Source organism: Crocodylus siamensis, chromosome 2, assembly GCF_052110815.1.
Source record: "Crocodylus siamensis isolate JL-2025a chromosome 2, ASM5211081v1, whole genome shotgun sequence".
Taxonomy (NCBI): Eukaryota; Metazoa; Chordata; order Crocodylia; family Crocodylidae; genus Crocodylus; species Crocodylus siamensis.
In genome coordinates, this window is record NC_143396.1 from 157,907,734 (window position 1) to 157,928,012 (window position 20,279).

The 20,279-nt window shown below is 47.3% G+C and overlaps 1 protein-coding gene and 1 pseudogene across 4 annotated transcripts; both read right to left on the reverse strand.

Moving 5' to 3' along the window:
• Positions 1–50: 50 nt before the first annotated feature.
• On the reverse strand, positions 51–20,000 carry LOC149870958 (radial spoke head protein 4 homolog A-like). Of its 4 annotated transcripts, XM_090031912.1 has the most exons (7): positions 19,679–20,000; positions 18,104–18,335; positions 16,485–17,246; positions 8,112–8,253; positions 3,817–3,934; positions 3,579–3,640; positions 51–3,137 (listed from the first exon to the last, which is right to left on the reverse strand). In XM_090031912.1, exons 1-7 carry the CDS (start codon positions 19,936–19,938, stop codon positions 3,019–3,021), a joined length of 1,695 nt encoding a protein of 564 aa, XP_089888038.1. In that variant the 5' UTR covers positions 19,939–20,000; the 3' UTR covers positions 51–3,018. The 4 variants fall into 4 exon arrangements, with proteins under 4 accessions (XP_089888038.1, XP_089888037.1, XP_089888040.1 ...); XM_090031911.1 differs by lacking the exon at positions 3,579–3,640; XM_090031915.1 differs by lacking the exon at positions 3,817–3,934 and having other exon boundaries at positions 2,995–3,137.
• LOC149870959 (uncharacterized) lies at positions 8,870–16,336 on the reverse strand (annotated as a pseudogene).
• Positions 20,001–20,279: the final 279 nt, after the last annotated feature.

Here is a 20,279-nt window from a genome sequence, read left to right on the forward strand (position 1 = left end):
GGTGACAAATCCACATTGACTTCAAAAAAGCTGAGCATCACGTCCTCTATTTTTAATTCCTCATAAGTATGCTAGATTCATTTTTGGTGTATGTAACATATAAAGGATTACATGAAATGTTTCTACATCCAGTTTGCTAGTAATACACTTTTAACAAAGACCTATGTGTTTTTCACTGAGAGTGACGCGGATTCAGGAAGCACATGACATTTCCAAGTTACTCAAAAAGTTGACTTTCCTGTATTATTCTAGGAGAATATGTGGTTTTTCCTCCAAAGCCACTCCAATTTTGCATTGCATTGCTGAACTGAATTATTGAACACGATACTTTTCATACACATAAAATCACCAGGTACTTGGAGCTTGCAGGCTAACTTAGGCAAAAAATAAGGCAGAGAAAGTAGGTACAGCTTCTCCTCCCCAAACAATGTAATTGAGCAATGTGTACTGGTAGCTCTCATAGTTCCAATTTTAATTTTTTTTCTTTAGTTTATTTCTTTCTATTATAATTTATATCTGAAGTATAGAGCAAGTTAAATGTTTATGAGAAAAGTGAGGTGAATGGTGTTGGAAAGTGAGACCAAAGTAATAGTTTGGTACATGCATGAAGAAATAGCCAGAGTTTGCTTTGTATTCTATAGGAGGACTGAAGGGCCACTTGTATGGTTAAGGGCTTGCAGGCCAAGACCTACAAGGAGAGACTAGGGCACCTGGACCTCTTCAGCCTCCGCAAGAGAAGGTTGAGAGGCGACTTTGTGGCTGCCTATAAATTCATCATGGGGGCACAGAAGGGAATTGGTGAGGCTGTACTCACCAAGGTGCCCCTGGGGGTTACTAGAAATAATGGCATAAGCTAGCAGAGAGCAGATTTAGACTGGACATTAGGAAGAACTTCTTCACAGTTAGAGTGGCCAAAATCTGGAATGGGCTCCCAAGGGAGGTGGTGCTCTCCCCTACCCTAGGGGTCTTCAAGAGGAGGTTAGATAGGCATCTGGCTGGGGTCATCTGAACCCAGCACTCTTTCCTGCCTATGCAGGAGGTCGGACTCAATGATCTATTGAGGTCCCTTCTGACCCTAACATCTATAAATCTATGAATCTATGTTTGACTTGGAGGGGCCTTGTGTTTTAGTGGAAGAGTGAGCAGTTTAGTCCCCACGCCCGTTCTCATTTATAGGTGAGTCTGGAGCAAAGGAATATAAGGATGGTAATTACCATTGTAGCAGGGCCAGAGGATTAAGGAAAGGGAACTCCCCACTTGCCCCCTCTCCCTTACCTGCAGTCCAGTTAAAATTCTCATTGGCTCGATGCAATGCAGCTGGAGCACCAAACACAGTGCCACAAGAGATGCAGCCTGGGTGCTGCATGCTGAAAGTCCTGACTGGGAAACAGCAGCTGCTGGGGAGAGAGGCCCTGGCTGGGAGTGCCTCAGCTGGCATGCATGCTGAGCCCTGGGAAGCCTACAGTCCTGGATCAGGCTGGACATACGGAAGAACTTCTTTACTGTCTGAGCCCCCAAGGTCTGGAATAGACTGCCGCTGGAGGTCATTCAAACACCCACTTTGAACTCCTTCAAGACACATTTGGATGTTTATCTTGGTGGGATCCTATGATCCCTGCTGACTTCCTGCCCTTGGGGCAGGTGGCTGGACTCGATGATCCTTCGGGGTCCCTTCCAGCCTGAATATCTATGAAATCTATGAAATCTACAAGAAGAATCCCAACCCTGACCCCTTCAGGTGGGCCCTCCTCCCACAGGGGGCATTAGCCACAGCTGGGAGGCAAGTCCCAATGCAGAGGTACAAGGACACTGGAAGTGATGAGAGGAGTTCTTGGATGATGGACAAAGACACACATGCTGAAAGAGGATGAGAGGCAGTCAGGCTGCCCACATTTCTTTCTTTTTATACTAGATGGACTATTGGGGATTTCAGGCATGAGTTCTGGGAGGTATTGTTAGGATGCTCCAAGGCTGGCATGGCGGTTGGTGGGTGATCAATGTGGTGACTGAAGCCTGATCAAAAAAACATATGGAGGCCTGAGGCAGAAGTGTAGGGGTGGAGGAGCTCCCAATCCAGCCCCCAATAAGGGTCTTGCCAAACAGTATTACAGAATGCAGCAAAGTCTGATAATGGACTGCCCCGACCCAGGTGAGCATTGTCTCTTGCTGAGGCAGAATTCTATAATTTCCATCAAGTTGTGGCAGGAAAGCACCTCAACTGGGCATGGTTATCCCCAGAGAGAGCAACAGGAGGGACAACCAAGCCAGAATGCTGGCACTGTCACAACCATATTATCTAGTATACAACTAGTTGCTGGAAATGGAAGTCCTCATTATATGTGAAAAATATGGTAAGAGCATTTTCTGCTTCTTACAGGTTAAACTAGAAGTAAGATTTGCAGCACTTAAAGGGAGCTGAACAATGAGCAGGAGTGGCACCCTAGCTGCTATGACTCAGTTACTTATTCAAGGAAAGATTTTTTTTTCATTCTGGCTTTCAAAACACGGTATGTATTACATTCCAGGCATTTTATATGCAAGAAAATACAGTGCACACTAGGAAATGGATTGATAACATGAATCTGGGTGAGGGCTTTCTAACAGAAAATGGCAAATTTCCACTATCATTTTAAAGAGATGGTTATTAACAAGGGCAGCTTAATCCTCCTGAGACTTCAACAATCTGCTCTTCCAAGGTGCACATTAAAATCACTACCAAAGACATCCTTCTAAAGTCAAAGTATTCTGAATGAGAAGAGTGTACAACAGTAAAACAAAGCATCTATTTTAAGCAGGCTTCTCCATATACATATCTTTTGAGAGTGCCTCAATTATAATAAATTTATTTAAAAACTATTCAGATATTTCTAAAAAAGTATACATCTTTCATTCTTCTAGCATTTTAATCATCCTCATCATCATCCTCTTCTTCTTCCATCTCTTCCATTTCCTCAGCTGCAGCCAAAGCTTCTTCTTGTGCAGCCCGGAGTGCCTGCTCCTCTTCTACAGTAGGGTCACTCATCTCAGTGATTTCTGGACCACTAGGGTATTCTGCCTGCACTGGTGGAGGTAGTGGGGGGCTGTAGTTATCTGGACTATATTTATGACCCCAGCCCAGATAGATATTATCAAATTTCCTAAGGAAAAAAACAAAGAATCACACAATTCTCCATGGAAAAATTCTCAGGCTTCTCTTTGTTAACAAAAACATGTTACATATTTTGGTATATTTAAAAAATGGCATCATTTAACAATGCAAATAACAATGACTACCTTTTTACCTAAAATTCATAAGTGCTCAACTATGTGATTTATAAAATCTGGACTAAAATCTTTTATTGCATGATGATCCTATATGGCTTCTACTGATTTCACCCATCATATCCATTTTTGGGACTGAAAATGGAGATCATCTGAAGGTGGTAAAAATATCTTATGGAAACTGTAGTGGAAATTAGCCATGAAATGTAATTATTCGTGAAAAAAACCTTAATGAAATCAAAAGTAGGGGTGCTGACCCAGGGGTCTTGGACAATTGATTAATTACATTCTATCAGTCAAATTTCTAGTGTACTTACCACCAGACATATGGTATTCTTCACTTCCCATCTTAGGCAATTGTTTATTACTGTCTGTACAGCTGATACCAAAGATATTTAGATTTTAGTAGTGGGTAAAGTCAATAGATTAGAAACTAGAAAACTTCAATATAATGATTAAACACCTATCTCTGATTAGCCAGTTTAAGATGAAGTAAAAATGATGACTGTGAGAAACCAAGATTACACAGTCTAATTATGAACACAAGGTACCTACTTGCCAGTAGCAAAGGCATATGCTCCGGGCCACAGATTGGACTGAATAACTGCAATGGCATATTGAGGAACCAGATTTGTAGATAACTGAGCTGTCCAAGGAGGGATGTTCTGAATTTCTGTTAAGAGCCAACCAAAGAAAATATACATTGCCAGGAATAACCGGACTCATAAGTATCTATGAAATATTTTGTACTTAACTGTATATATAAGGAGAATTTTAAAACACAAGGAATTGATGTATCTGAAAAAGGAGATATTTGGAATGGGTGTTCCATTCCAGAATATTGGAAAAGCTCTGTAAATCCAAAGTCCGTTTTGGTGATATCATTGATAATCACTGGATTATTAATTCCAGATGCTAAAAAAACAAAAGTAAACATGACTACATGCATGGCTCCTGAAACGCAATGTAATACTCATTATTTAATGTTAATTCCTTTGTCAGGGATGAGAGCACTGTGGGCCACTTACTGATATATTTGGGAGAACCAGATCCCAATGATACAGAATATGAACTGAATGTAAGAAAGGAGGGATTATACTTAATAGAGAGTTAGTGCAATATTATACCTGGAGTCTCATGTATCGAAGTTAGCGTACGTGATTAACACAAACAAATTAACACATTAATTTTTGTAACAAGTGTTAATTGCACACATCCATTTTGACCAGGGGAGGCCCATCCCGTGACCTCTTTGGACTTGGCCTGGTGGAGCGGACCAACTGCGGACCAGTCAGAACATGTGCGCACTGCCCCAATCCCAGCCTACCCACCTACTCTGGACCGCCCACTCACGCTGAGCAGTGGAAGCAGTGGCGGTGGCCAGGCAGAAGCTGCTGTTCTGGGTGGGGGAAGAGCGGCACCTCCCCCTTACCACTGCCAGGCCTTTCTTGCTGCAGCTGCCCAGAGCCAGTGCCTTTGCTACCCTGTGGTTGCTTTCCAGCACCGGCATTGCCACCTCCAGGCTGCACAGCAGGGCAGCAGTGGCAGTGCAGAGGAGCCACAGGGCAGTCTGGGCATGGGTTCTGGGCAGCTGCAACAAGAAGGGCCTGGCAGCAGCAAGGAAGAAGGGCCACTCTTCCCCTGCCCCGACCAGCAGCTTCTGCTCAGCTGCTGCTGCTGCTCAGCATAAGCAGGTGAGTCTGAGCATGTGCAGGATGGGCCAGGGTCAGGGCTGTTTGCACGGGTTCTGGCTGGTCTGCCCTGGCCAGCGTAAGTCTGGAGCAGGCGCAGGGCACACCAATGTTGGAGCTGGGGCTGTGCACTGTTGGTGGTGGCAGGGGAGGAGAGGCAGGGCGCACAGGCTCTGGACTGTTGGATGGGGGTTACTGACTTATTTAACTGTGTGATCAAAATTGCAATTAATTGCAACTATTTTTTTAATCTCACAATTAATTGTGATGAATTTTTTTACTCATTTGTCAGCCCTAATAAAAAAATCAACTCTTTTTAAGTGATGCAGCATTCTTTTCCTGAACATGAAACAACAGCTCAGAGGGGTGAAAATTCCTCTTTTATCTCAAGGCTTTTTATAGGTGGTATCTTTTGTTGGACCAACTGCATGGTTGGGACTAAGCTAGATAAATTTCTAAATGCGAGGCATTCTTCATCATGTCTGAGGAGAGAAGCAGGCACAGAAGTTGTTAACTTTGAAACCTGAAAGTGACCAGTTAACTTCCAAAATTTTAAACGCATTCCTTGTGGGTTATTTGGATACAATTATACCAGGCTTGTCCAACATATGACCCGCAGGCCACCATGTGGCACACCAAGCCGATGTGGAGCCATGGCGGAGCTGTTGCCGCCGCTGCCAAGCATGGAGCCACGGTGGAGCCGGTGCCACCACCATGGAGTGCAGAGCCGTTGCTGAGCCGCAGTGCACTCACTGCCGCCACTGCGGAGCGCAGAGCTGCTGCTGCCCCTGCTGAGCATAGAGCCAAGGCGAAGTCGCTGCCGCTACTGCAGAGCATGGAGCTGCTGCCGAGCACAGAGCCACGGTGGAGCCACAGTGGCAGCGGTGAGGTGGCCACGGCTGGCCCCTGGGCCCTAACCGGCAGTGAGGGGAGGGCAGGGGAGGGGAGGGGACTTGCTTACCCCTGCGGGGCGGGGCTCATCAGTGAGCCGGGTCCTGCCCCACTGTGCCTGATTAGACAAGCTGGGGACAGCATGTGCAGCTTCTTCTCTGGCTCCGCCCCTTGCCCCCAGCCTGCGCCCTGCCCTCATGCATGGTGGACAGAAGCATGAGGTAAGTTCCCGCGTGGAGCTGGGGCCTCTTGGGGCCAGGCCAGGGCTGCGGGCCGTGTGCTTGCTGGAGCCGGGCTGGGCGGGAGGCAGGAGGAGCCCGGCCCAGAGGCGCTCTACATCCCGCTGCCTCCTTGGCGGTTCAGGTTCTGCTAATGTAGCCTGCATGGCTGAGGATGGGGGTCTGCATGCTGCTGGAGCAGCCCATGCAGTGAGGGAGTCCTAGGGGCCCACCCCCACAGCATGCAGCCTGTGCAACACATGCTGGTGTCAACTAGCTTATCCTTGAGATCTCTTCCACATCTCTGCAGTATATGCCTACAATTTCTAGTTAATTAACCACAATTAACAGTTTGACACCAAACTTTGGGGAAAGCATCCATGCCAGAAGATAGGCGGGTGATCCAGGCTGACCTGGACAAGCTCAGCAAATGGGCAGACGAGAACCTCATGGTGTTTAACACCGATAAATGCAAGGTTCTCCACCTTGGGAGGAAAAACCTGCAGCACTATAGGCTCGGCAGTGCTACGTTGGTTAGCACTACAGAAGAAAGAGACTTGGGGGTCATCATTGACCACAAGATGAACATGAGCCTGCAATGCGATGCGGCAGCTAGTAAAGCGACCAAAATGCTGGCGTGCATCCATAGATGCTTCTCGAGCAAATCCCAGGACGTCATTCTCCCCTTGTACTCGGCCTTGGTGAGGCCGCAGCTGGAGTACTGTGTCCAGTTTTGGGCTCCACAATTCAAAAAGGATGTGGAAAAGCTTGAGAGAGTCCAGAGGAGAGCCACGCGCATGATCAGAGGTCAGGAAAACAGATCTTACGATGACAGGCTGAGAGCCACGGGACTCTTTAGCTTGGAAAAGCGCAGGCTCAGGGGTGATCTGATGGCCACCTATAAGTTTATCAGGGGTGACCAGCAGGATCTGGGGGAACGTCTGTTCACCAGAGCGCCCCAAGGGATGACGAGGTCGAACAGTCACAAACTCCTGCAAGACCATTTCAGGCTGGACATAAGGAAGAATTTCTTTACTGTCCGAGCCCCCAAGGTCTGGAACAGTCTGCCAGCGGAGGTGGTTCAAGCACCTACATTGAACACCTTCAAGACTAAATTGGATGCTTATCTTGCTGGGATCCTATGACCCTAGCTGACTTCCTGCCCTTTGGGCAGGGGGCTGGACTCGATGATCTCCCGAGGTCCCTTCCAGCCCTAATGTCTATGAAATCTATAAAAATGACCATGATCAAGTTAGTAAAGGATCTCAAGGATAAGCTAGTCCAGGGCTGTTCAGATCTGGTGAGGCTGCGCGCCCCAGATAACACCAGCATGTGTTGCACAGGCTGCACGCTGTGGGGGTGGGCCCCTAGGACCTCCTCATTGCACAGGCCGCTCCAGCAACATGCAGACCCCCATCCTCAGGCATGGAGACTACATTTGCAGGACACAGACCACTCCTCCCTCCCCACAGGCCTTTCCCCCTTGCACAGCAGTGGGAGAGGTGGCTGCCCAGGCCCACGCCCTATATATTAACTGCTTGCAGACCCCATGTAGACTGGGTGACATCCAGGCCCTTTGTGGGCCACATGTGGCCTGCAGTTAGTCAGCTGGGAAGCCCTAATCTAGTCCAACCCCCTGCACAGAAAAATGATGTCCTGTTCCTAACCCATACCAAACATACATACTTTCTGAAAACCACAACTTCCTTAGGCACATTTCCAGACCCATTTCACTGTCACTTCCTGCAACTTCATTGGTGTCAAAGGTCACGTGACATCACTTCCTGATGTGATACCACCTCCTGTGAGGTCTTTGAATATGGCTCGCCGGCCCACTGGGTGATAAAATGTTTGTGATCCGGCCCCACATTCAAAAAGGTTGGATACCCCTGAATTAACATACTGTTAATGTGCTTATCTGGTAATCGCAAATACCTGCTGTGATGCCTCACAAAACTATACCTCCAGATTTTCACTCATCCATTGCCAAAACTTTAGATGTTCACTGTCAAAAAATACAATCACTCAAGAAAGTCTGAGTGGTCTGTACCTGTATCTTCAGAGAGTGGGGTTAAAAGAGGGGGTCCCACTTCTTGCTGTGGTTCATCTGACTCATCTGCTTTCTCCTCTTCTTCAACTTCTTCTTCTTCTTCCTCTGATTTTTGAATGGGATTAATCCAGATGCAACGGCCCTACAACCAACATACCAATAGCTATAAAATAGATTCAACAATCTTTGAAATATCATGTTATGAATTAAAATGCCTATTTCAGAAACTTTAAAGTACCAAAATACCATTCGGACCAAAAAAATTGATTAGACTACACAGATGCTGAGGGATCCTGGTTTTCTCTGATAAAAAAATCACAAATTCTGTGATGAAAAATCGCAAATTCTCTGACAAAACCCCCGAATACATTATTAAAATTAAAAGCCCCCTGCAGCACTCCCAACACTGCTGGTGACTCTCACTACCCCCAAAGCCCCCCCCTCCAGTACTGCTGGTGCCCTTCACTGCCCCCAAAGTGCCCCCAATACTGCTGGTGCCTCTCACTGCCCCCAAAGACCCCCCAATACTGTTGGTGACCCTCACTGCCCCCACAACAGCCCCCCTACCCTACTCATGCCTCTTGCCCCCCACCCACAGCCCTTGCCCCCCCAGCCCTGCCAGAGGGGCCCCCAGAGGCCAGGGCTATGGGGCCAGGGACCCAAGGCTGCAGCTCTTTGCTCCCAACAGCAGGCAGCTGCAGCAGAAGCACCATGGAGCTGGGTCCCCCACTGCTGCTGCCTGCTTGGGTGGGGCCAGGGCCAGCTCCTGGCTCCCCCAGCCCTGCTGGTGCCCCCAGCCATGACCTATAAACCCTGAGCCCTGACAGAGGGGCCCCCAGCCCCCTGCAAGTCTCACTTACCTCAGGCTCCAGGAAAAGAGTGAGGCTGAGCTGAGCTGAGCAGAGCCCTGGCTGAGTGACAGTGTCAGGACCCGCGCTCCCCCTCCTGCTCCAGGCAGGGCTGGGGTTCCCACCCTGTTTCTAAACAGCTTTTGCAGGATGGAGCTCAACAATCCTGCAGAGCTGCTTGCAAAAGCAGGGAATCCACAGGTTTCTTTGCTAAAAGGAGAAATCCATGTTTTCTCTGCTGAAAAAGGGAAATCTGTGGATTTTTTCTCTTCTTTTGTGGGAAACAGAAACCCCAGATCCCTGCAGATGACATATATTAATTTTATGGAGGCACAAATGAGATGCAAGACAACTTCTGTCTCCACCCTTAGTTTCAGCTATGTTGGTACTATTCACTTTCAGTGGCAGAATTTACATCATTTTGTATACATCATTTCATAGATTTCATAACATTAGGGCTGGAAGGGACCTTGCAAGATCATCGGGTCCAGGCCCCTGCCCAAAGGGCAGTCAGTCAGCAGGGATCAAATGATTCCAGCAAGATAGGCATCCAAGTGTTTCTTAAAGGAATTCAGAGTAGGTGCCTGCACCACCTCTGCAGGGAGTCTATTCCAGGCCCTGGGGACTTGGACAGTAAAGAAATTTTTCCTTATGTCCAGCCTAAAATAGTCTTCTAAGAGTTTAGAACCGTTGGACCTAGTCTTTCCCTGGCATGCCCTGGTGAACAGACATTTTCCCAGTTCCTGGCGCACACCCCTTACTTACTTATATGCTGCCACCAAGTTACCCCGAGCCTATGCTTTTCGAGTCCCATGTCTCTCAGCCTCTCCTCATAAGGCCTGCTTTCTTGTCCTCTAATGATTCGCATGGCTCTCCTCTGGACTGTGTCAAGCTTCTCTAGATCCTTTCTGAATTGCAGAGCCCAGAACTGGACACAGTATTCCAGCTGTGGTCTCACCAAAGCTGAGTAAAGTGGGAGGATGACCTCCCGGGTCTTGTTTGAGATCCATCAGAAGATGCAGGCCAGAGTTTTGTTTGCTTTGCCGGCTGCCGCATTGCATTGGATGCTCATATTCATCTTGTGGCCAATCATGATCCCCAAGTCTCTTTCAGATGTCATGCTAGCTAGTGAGTCTGTAAGTGTGGTGTGGGTTCTTTCTCCCAAGGTGGAGCACCTTGCATTTCTTGGCATTGAATGCCATCAGATTTTGATCCGCCCACCTTGTAAGCCTGTTGAGGTCAACCTGGATTGCTAGACTATCCTCTAGGGTGACTGCACTTCACCCTAGAGGATAGTTTGGTGTCATCAGCAAACTTAGCCAGTCTGCTTATAACACCTGAGTCCAGATCATTTATAAAATAGTGAAGAGTACAGGTCTGAAAATGGAGCCCTGGGGGATGCCACTGGTTACAGTGTGCCAAGTTGATTCAGTTCCATCAACTATCACTCTCTGGGTCTGTCCATGGAGCCAGTTCCTCAACCACTGGACTATCTAGGCTACAATTCCCCAATTTTTCCATGAGGTCATCACAGGACACAAGGTTAAAGGCTTTCTTGAAGTCCAAAAATATGATATCCACCTCTTCTTCTTTGTCCAGGTGATGTGTCACCTGGTCACAGAAGGAAATCAGGTTGGTCAGGCAAGATCTACCCACCACGAAGCTATGTTGGCTATCTCTCAGAATATTACCTCCTCTTAGGATTGAGGTCAAGCTAACAGGCCTGTAGTTCCCTGGATTTACCCTTCTCCCTTTCTTGAAGATAGGCACCACATTGGTCCTCTTTCAGTCATCAGGCACCTTACCCAAGTGTTCTGAATTCTCAAATATCCTTGCCATAGGCTATGCTATAATGTCAGCAAGGTCCTTTAGCACTCTTGGTTGTGGTCCGTCCAGACCGGCTGATTTGTGGATGTCCAGCCTCTCAAGGTGTTCCCTCACAAGATCAGTGATAATAGTGGGTGTAATCTTGCCCTTCCCCTGGTAATCCTGCCTCTTGTCAGGCAGGGTAATCCCACTGGGCTGATGGAAGACCAACACGAAGTAGTCGTTAAGGAGATTGGCATTTCCTGGGTGTCAGTTATCAGCTGCCCAACTTAGTTTAGTAAGGGTCCAATATTACCCTTGTTCTTTTTACGACTTCCCACATATTTGAAGAAGGACTTTTTATTGTCCTTTATTTAAATGGCCAGTTTGAGCTCAGTTTCAGCCTTTGCTTTCTTAGTTTGCTTCCTACAGGTATGGGCTAGTGCTGAGTACTCCTCTTTAGTGGTGTTTCTTGTCTTCCATCCTTTATAAGCTTATTTTTTTAGGTGCAGGAGGTCCTTGAGTTCCCTATTGAGCCAAGGGGGTCATCCAGCCCTTTTGCTATTTTTTCTGGGGGTTGGAATGGACTTCCCTTGTGCTTCAAGGATTGCATCCTTGAGGAGTGACCTTTCATCATAGATATTCCTCTCTGCCAGACTGTGGTTTTTCAGGGCCTGAACAATTAGCCTCCTAAGCTTGTGAAAGTCAGCCTTCCTAAAGTCGAAGACTTCCATATCGCTGACTGACCTCCCAGCTCTGCAGTGAATAGAGAAAGTGATCAACTTGTGGTCACTGTTTCCCAGTTTCCCTTTGATTCTCAGGTTGCTGACTAGATCACCCCCTTTGGCCAGTACCAGGTCCAGCAGTGTCTTGCCCCTTGTCAGTCCATAGACTTCTTGAGACAAATAAAGCTCATCAATGCTTGTGAGGAAGCATTGCAACTGGTCAAATTTGACTGAGTGCTCTTCCCATGAGATGTCAGGGTAATTAAAGTTACCCATGACAACCATGCACCGAGAGCGTGCAGCCTCAGTCAGTTCCCTGGCAAACTCATAGTCAAGTTCTTGCTTTTGATTAGGAGGTTTGTCATAGACTCCTACCATTATATTCCCTTCACCACATTCCCCCCTTATTCTTACCCAGAGGGTCTCAAGTCACCCTCCTTGGTTGCCAGTCTTTGCCTATAGGGAAGTGTACTGTTCCTCCACATAGAGAGCTACAGCCCCACCCTTTCTTGTAACATGATCTCTCCTGTACAGGGTATAGCTATCTATACCTGTGGTCCACTTATAGGTGGAGTCCCACCAGGTCTCTGTTATCCCTATGAGATCATAATTATTACTGTTTAGGAGTAGGGCCAGCTCCTCCTGTTTGTTGCCCAGGCTCCTGGCATTTGTGTAAAGGCAAGTGAGCTTGCAGTTGGAGGCCCTAGGTTTCCCTGCACTCATAGATTTCATAGACATTAGGGCTGGAAGGGACCTCTCAAGATCTTCGGGTCCAGCACCCTGCCCAAAGGGCAGGCAGTCAGCATTTGTAATGTCTACTTGTGTTGTCTGGCCACCTGCTTGAAGGAATAATGCAAAATGCCCTTAAGAGTATGAATGTCTATTGAATTTACTTTGAAACCATAATTTTGTTGTCAAAAAATACACACTATACAATATTATTATTGTGGTTCTACATGCCACCCAGTTATCATCACTGGCAATCCCTCAATTCAAGGATGTTCTCTACCATGGCTCATTGATGGGTCTTGTGGTGATTTGAGGAGTACAATCCCTGAGGCACAGTTCTGTCTGCAGAAGTAACAGGTTTTTCCACAGGTGGGAGGTAGGCGATAGGCCAGGATTTCTCACCTGTTCCTTCCTCCATTCTCTTTTCTCTGCTTTGAGGGCGAGGCACTTTACCCTGAAACAAGTAGTCACTTGGTTGAGGTTGCAGTGCCATTGGAGTCAGTCAGTAGGCAGTTCTTTCCAAGTCTTGATGTTGGCACCTGTTTTCTTGAGGTATGCTTTCAATGTGTCCTTGTAGCATTTCCTTTGGACATTGTGAGATCTCAGGCTGTTACTAAACTAGGAGTAAAGCACTTGTTTTGGGAGTTGAGAGTTGGGCATCCGCACGTAATATTCAGTGCAGCGAAGTTGGTGTTTGAGACTCACCAACTCAAGGCTGGTAACACCCAGGATGCTGGTGTTTGTGTGGTGATATCCCCATTTGATGTGGATGATTCTCTGGAGGCATTGTTGGTGGTACCTCTCCAGGCTCTTGAGATGATGACAGTTGATCACCTACATTTCACATCTGTAGAGGCAAGTGGGGATGATGACTGCATTGTAGATCTGCATCTTGGTGTCTTTTTGGAGATTGCAATGAATAAAGACACGCTGAAGCAATTTCCCAAAGGAAGCACTTGCACATTGGATCCTGTACTGGATCTCTTCATCAGTGTTCACTCTCTGAGAAGGGTGGTTACTGAGGTAGAGGAAGTGTTCAATTACCTTAAGGGTCTTTCCCACAATGGTAATTTGGAGAGGGGGGTCACATTTGTGGCCCAGGGCAGGCTGATAGAGCAGGTCTTCACCATGTTGAGAGAGGGCCAAAGTTCAATAGGCTTCTCACAAGAGATCCAAGATGGTCTGGAGGTTTGCCTCAGTGTGTGCATGGATGGCACTATTGTTGGCATATTGAAGGTCAAGGGCAGCCAGTCACACAAGCAAAGAAAGGTCACATTAACAGATCCCCTTCCCAGAACTAGGCTAATATCAATGCAGCTTACACTTAACAGAATGGAAATAAACAAAAGGTATACTACTACAGCTTTTCCTTCATCAAAACACAGGGACCTGAATCAACCATAATCATCAAGCTTCCTCAATTTCACTACTCACAGTGAAGGGTGAACAACAGGAAGTAAACTGCAAAGAAATATTGGACTCTTTTACATAATAAAAGTTGCTATGCATGAACAACCTGCATTTTATTAGTCCCCTCACATGTCTCTGGCCTTTGGTGAAACAGAAGTACAAAATTAGAAGCCAGTAAGAAAATATGAAAACCTGCAATGTCTCTAACCCTATGCAGAGGCAAGAAATTGATTTCCTGGGGTTTTGTTCACCTTATGCTATTTATCAGAGAAGGGCAAAAATACTTAGAAAGTTTCTGCCAATACTTCATAGGAGAAAATTTCATCTCAATCCCAAATATGGAAAAATATTCACCTTTCATAGATTCATAGATGTCAGGATCGGAAGGGACCTCAGTAGGTCATCGAGTCCGACCCTCTGCCCTCGGCAGGAAAGAGTGCTGGGGTCAGATGACCCCAGCTAGGCACTTGTCCAGTCTCCTCTTGAAGACCCCCAAGGTAGGGGAGAGCACTACCTCCCTTGGAAGCCCATTCCAGATTCTGGCAACCCTTACTGTGAAGAAGTTCTTTCTAATGTCCAACCTAAACCTGCTCTCCATCAATTTGTGGCCATTGTTCCTAGTTACTTGAGGGGGTGTCCTAGTAAATAGAGCATCTCCTATTCCCTGCTGCCCTCCCCTGATGAATTTATAGGCACCCACAAGATCACCTCTCAGTCTTCACTTGCGAAGGCTGAAGAGACCTAGGTCCCTCAGTCTCTCCTCATAAGGCCCTGCCTGCAGGCCTCTGACCATACGAGTGGCCCTCCTTTAAACCCTCTCAAGACTCTATGCATCCCTCTTGAAGTGCGGTGCCCAAAACTGGACGCAGTACTCCAACTGTGGCCTGACCAGTGCCGCATAGAGGGGAAGCATCACCTGCCTGGGGACCTGTTTGTCATGCATCTGCTAATGCATGATGAAGTGTAGTTAGCCTTTTTGCTCACTTCATCATATTGACAACTCTTATTCATCTTGGAGGTCATCCCCCAGCCTGTAAGTGTGTAGGTGGTCCTTTTTGCCCAGGTGCAACACTTTGCACTTGTCTTTGTTGAACTGCATCCTATTTCATTCTGCCCTTTTTCCAACCTGTCCAGATCTACTTGGATCCGTTCCCTACCCTCTGCTGTGTTAACTCTGCCCCATAATTTGTTATCCTTTGTGAACTTGGACAGGGTGCTCTCTATGCCCTTCGTCTAAGTCACTGAAGATGACATTGAATAGCACCGGTCCAAGGCCAGAGCCTTGTGGGACTCCGCTGCCCACATCTTTCCATGTCAATATCGACCCATCCACCATCACAGCCATTTTGCCACCCACCTGGCCATGTAATCATCTACATCACAGCCTGTCACTTTATTTACGAGAATGGAATGTGATACTGTATCGAAGGCCTTCTTAAAGTCTAGGTGGATGACATCTACCTCGACTCCTAAGTCTAAGTATTTTGTGACCTGGTCATAAAAAGAAACAAGGTTAGTCAGGCAGGATGTACCTGCAATAAGCCCATGCTGATTTCCTTTCAGCATTATTTTCTCTGCTGGGTTCCCACAAATGTAATCCTTAATGATTTTTTCCAGAGTTTTCCCAAGGATAGAGGTGAGACTAACTGGCCTATAGTTTCCCGGTTCCTCCCTCCTCCCCTTCTTGAAAATAGGGACCATATCGGTCTTTTTCCAATCCTCTGGGACCTGACCGGAGCACCGTGAGCGCTCGAACAGCTGTGCCAGTGGCTCTGCTATGACACTGGCCAATTCTTTCAGCACCCTTGGATGAAGTTCATCTGGGCCTGCTGATTTGAACACATCTAGCCCCTCTAGGTGCCCCTTCACTAAGTCTGCACTAACAGTGGGTGGGCTGGTGTCCCTCCTGTGTCTATCTATGATCCAGTTGGAAGATTTGTCTTGGTCTGTGTCTAGAAAAAGAGATACAAAGAACTCATTGAAGAACTCAGCTTTGTCCCCTTTCTCTGTCATCAATCGCCCTAGTTTGTCCTGTAGGGGTTTTATACTATCCTGCACCTTCCTTTTGCTCCCTATATACCCGAAGGACTTTTTGTTGTCCTTAATTTTTGCCGCCAGCCTAAGTCCTATTTCTGATTTGGCCTTCCTAACTGATTCCCTGCAAAGCCAAGCCAGGGAGGTATACTCTTTGGTAGCTACCCTGTTTCCATAGCCTGTATACCTCTTTTTTTGCCCTTAGGCTTTCCTGGACTTCTCTGTTCAGCCAACAGGGCTTCTTGGCCCCTTTGCCCCTTTTATGCACAATGGGATTGTCTCCTTCTGCACTCCCTTGAGGAACGACCACCCTTCCTGGACCCCCATTTTGCCAATGCTCTTCAGCTTCAATGCCTCACTAACTAATCACCTGAGCACACTGAAGTTAGCCTTTCTGCAGTCTAGCACTTCAGCTCTGCTGGTTAATTTTCCCAGCCTTTGCTGGATAGTGAATTCGATCAATCAATGGTCACTATCCCGTAGGTTACTTTGTACCTGCAGATTCCCCACCAGGTCATGCCTTATAGCTAACATCAAGTCCAGCAAGGCATTTCCCCTAGTGGGATTGTATACCTCCTGTGTTAGGTGGAGGTCCTGTATGCAGGTTAAGAACCTACTTGAGCGCTTAGATTTGGGTGACTGCTCCTTCCAGCAGATGTCAGGGTAGTTTAGGTCACCCATGACAACCATATCTCTTGACCATATAGCCTCTGAGAGCTGCCATCTTTATGCATGGGAGAAGTTTCAATTACATTTTGGGACACCATTGGTAACCATATGGAATAGGTTTCAGAAATGAAGATGAATTCCCTAGAACATACCTGCATTAGAATATTTTGTACATGGTGTACCCAGTTGGAGAGGGACTCCACTAATTCCATCACACTAATGGGCTCAAAGTCAGGGTTCTCTTCATATGTGTCTCTCCCTGATCCTCCCTCCTCTTCTTCATCTCCTTCCTCTTCTCCAAACTGATAGAACCCCAGTGGGCTGATCTGGGTCCCTGCTGAGATCCGGGCAATCTGTGCACGCAGGTAATTGGCTTCATTCCCTGGGAAAGGTGGATAGCTCACAATAGCAGCATCCAGCCTTCCAGTGAAGAACTTCTTTATTTTTCGGGCAGCAACAATTTGTGCTGGTGTTACTGGAGGTAACTTCACCCATGGCTTGCCTGGTTCATTACAGACAAAATAGATAAACTTATTAGCACCAGTCCGGTTTTCTTCTTTTGGGATCACTGCTGGCAGCTTGTAGGTGGACTTTGGTGGTTCATCATCATCTTTCTCTTCATCTTCATCTTCGACCTCACTTCCCTCCTTCCCTCCTTCCTCAATCAGTTTTTCTTCTTCTTCTTCTTCTGTCTCTTCCTCTTCTTCCCCCTCTCGGTACTCCACTTCAGCCACAATATAGTTCATCTCCAGACCCAAGATTTTGCCCCAGAAGCGGCATGTATGGATTGGTTGTGTGTTGACAAGCTGCTTGAGGGCAAGGAATATGTGATAGTATTCATCTTTGCTTAAGCCAATTCCAGCCTGTTCAAAGTAGAAGGCTGTTTCCATCACATTAGGTAAAGGAGTATCTGTCTAAGGAAAAAAAAGAAATGCCTGAGTTAAAGCAAAGTGTTATGAAAAGATCTTTTTAAAAGGTCAGCTACAGCATATTACCCATTAAAATAATAACATTTAGCATTTCTGTAATGTCTATCTTCTCAAAATGATTTACAAACATTAATAACCTAAGCTTCACAACACCACTGTAAGGAAACTTACAGTATACCAATTTGGATGAAGAACTGGAGCAAAAAGCTTAAGTAATCTGCAGTATTAGGGTATGAAGTTTGGAAGAGTATTCAAGATTCCAAATTCCCAGAAGACTCCCAACTACCACAAAATATACAGGATCAGACTAGTTACAGGAAAAGAATGTGAACAATATGTACAAACGATCTCAGTGCTGGTGTGCATAATGCTAGTACAACAACAGACTAGGAGATCAAGATAGCTTGAGATAGCAGGGCTTTATTTTCTCATGTGTATGTACAGATGGAGTCTGGAAGAAAAAAAAATGGAAACTGCACATTTAGACAATTTGGTTGAACACCCAAAGTTCAAAATCCAGAGCTTTCCAGAGAAAATCCACATAAATCCAGTACTCATTTGCCAAAACAAGTGTTATTCTTTTGGATACTTTGACATAAAGGAGTTTTAAGTATTTAACATTGACTCAAATGTCTATGACTGGCAATGAATTCAATATCGATTGGAATATCCTCCCACTGAAATAAAAGTTAAATTCTAATTTAGCTTCAACAGAAATAAAGTTAGGCCAATAATGAACAATTTTGATAAATTTACTTACATGTCTTGCTGGTGAATCATTTAGCAGGCAAAAATGTAACACATAAAAGCATAAAGGGAAGATGTTTATGATAGTGACTCACTATTTCCTCTTCTGGCTCCTGATCTCCATCTCCATTTCCCTTGAGGAACAGAACTTTATGCTTTTCTGCTAGCTCAAATGTTGGAAGAATCTCATATTCATCTCGAAGGGTGTCCATTTTTTTTTGGAACTGAGCCCACTTTACATCCTTGCTGATATTCTCAATGATGTCTGCTGCATTTATGGGGCGCTCATCCAGAATCTTGGTCAACATATTAGCAAGATGATCATATCTGTCACCAGGAAAAATGTTACATAGGCAGAATACCATAACAAACCCAGAAATAGCTCCTTGAGGCTTGGGGGCTGATCCAGGATTGTGGTGAGGGGTATGGTGCAGGTGCAGGTGCAGGTAAGAAAGCTCACTATGTGTCACACTACTAAAGGGGATGCAGCTGCACCCCCAAGTTCCTGGATGCCAGTGAGCTGAGCTCATCAGCGTGTCAGTGTAGCACCTGATGAGCTCACAGAACATGTGGAGCTCCTAAAATTCACCAGCTGGTCAGGTAGGGGTTTGCCAGCGGCTCCTGCTTGCATGCAGCTCCAGAGCCCAGGGGGTGAGTGCTCCTGCTGTTCACTCTCCTCCCTCCACCCCACCCTCCATTCATCATCAGGGGAAAAGAGGGAATGAGCAATCATGATACTGGGGCCCTGGACTCCAGAGTTGTGAGCTACACAAAAGCATGAGCTCAGCATCACTGTGAGCTGCCCACCCCCTTTTCCCCTGCTGATATATTCAGGGCAGGGAGAAGAAACCAAAGCTGAATAGCAGTTGTGCTCACACCCTGAGCCCCAGAGCTGCCTGCAAGCAAGTCCTCTGTGCAGACCATGTGCCAACCAGCCAATGAGCTCATGGAGCTCATGGCACATGCAAAGCTCCCAGCAGAAGCTGCACTGACAGGGCTGTGAGCCCAGGGAGCTCACTGCTGCACCCACCGTGGATCTGCCTCTGTTGAGCACTAGAGGCAGTGCCAAAATAATGACCTATAAATGTCCTATTTAGATGGTCTGCACAGAAAGCCTGATTTAATGCCCTAAAGGCATTATTGCTTCTTGGCCTTTTGTAGGCTAAGATCAAGTGGGGGCATCTGAATCCCAAGACCTCCCAGTTTGAGCCTGCATGTAGGATGCTTGCCAATGGATTTGGGAGTATATGAGCGCCTGGGACAGAGGATGCTCGCTGGTTGTAGTTCTGTCTGCTCAATCAATATGGCTTTTGGAATGATTTGAGTCCTGCTCAAACTGATTTGACCTGGAACATGACATATATTAATTAAAAAAAAAGAAAAAGGCTGTAAACATCATGGGAAATTAAGCTGGATTCATTCACATTCAGGAATGAGGAAAAGCTTGGAATGTTTCTGGAACAATGTTAATATCCCATTCCTGGTTTAAGCACCCGTTCACAGCCCCGCTGAATCAGGCACATGTCCCATCTGACCCCTGAGAAGTCCCAGAGGCGAGTCAGCCCCGGGAGGGCCCCAGAGCCCCTAGCTGTCCAAGAACTCAGCTCCCTCTTCCCCTCTGCCCCCGGGGATCTCCCCCTCTCCCCGCCCGATCGCCCGCCCGCACGCACAAGCTGAGGCCGGACTTGGTGCTGCTTTGCAGCAGGTAGGCTTTGGCGTTGATCAGGGCCAGCTCTCGGGGCGACGGCGGCGCCTGTTCGCTCGCCGGGTCCTCGCAGGGGCCGCCCCGCGGCGCGCACAGCCCGTAGCCCGGCTCGTGCGGCTGGTAGGGGCCGTGCTCGGGCCTGGGGCCCGGCTCCTGCGCCCGGGCCGCCGCGAGCTCGTAGAGGGGCAGGTCCTGCGGCGACCCGGCCGGGGGGGCGTCCGCCATGGCCTTGCCCCGCCGCCGCTGTCTCCCTGGCAACCGCTTCTCCCGTTGCCAAGGCAAAGCGGATTCGGTTGGTAGTCTCACCTGATTGGCTGCCCTGGACCACGTGACCCTTCCGGCAAGGGTTGAGGGCGACTCCCGCATGCGCAGTGGGGACGTCCGAGCAGCCTGACTTCTCCGCGTTTCCCGCAGGGTCCCAGCTCCGCTCCGTTGGCTTGGTGAGGCGTCATGTGCGCTTGGTGCGCCTCACGCAGTTGCCGTCGTGGGCATCCACAGGGAAAAGTCTCCGGGCCCGTGCATCAGGAAAGCACCCACGTGACGTGCCTTGGGTGTGTAGCGCCAGG

What these genes read in the sequence shown, in the direction of transcription:
- LOC149870958 (XM_090031911.1), bottom strand. Translation starts at nt 19,938, where the DNA reads ATGGCGGACGCCCCCCCGGCCGGGTCGCCGCAGGACCTGCCCCTCTAC. An exon ending in ACCAAGTCCGGCCTCAGCTT is followed by an intron (nt 18,336 to 19,678) that starts GTGCGTGCGGGC and finishes TCCTGGTGACAG; the next exon opens with ATATGATCATCTTGCTAATA. An exon ending in CCCACTCTCTGAAGATACAG is followed by an intron (nt 3,935 to 8,111) that starts GTACAGACCACT and finishes GGCTCTTAACAG; the next exon opens with AAATTCAGAACATCCCTCCT.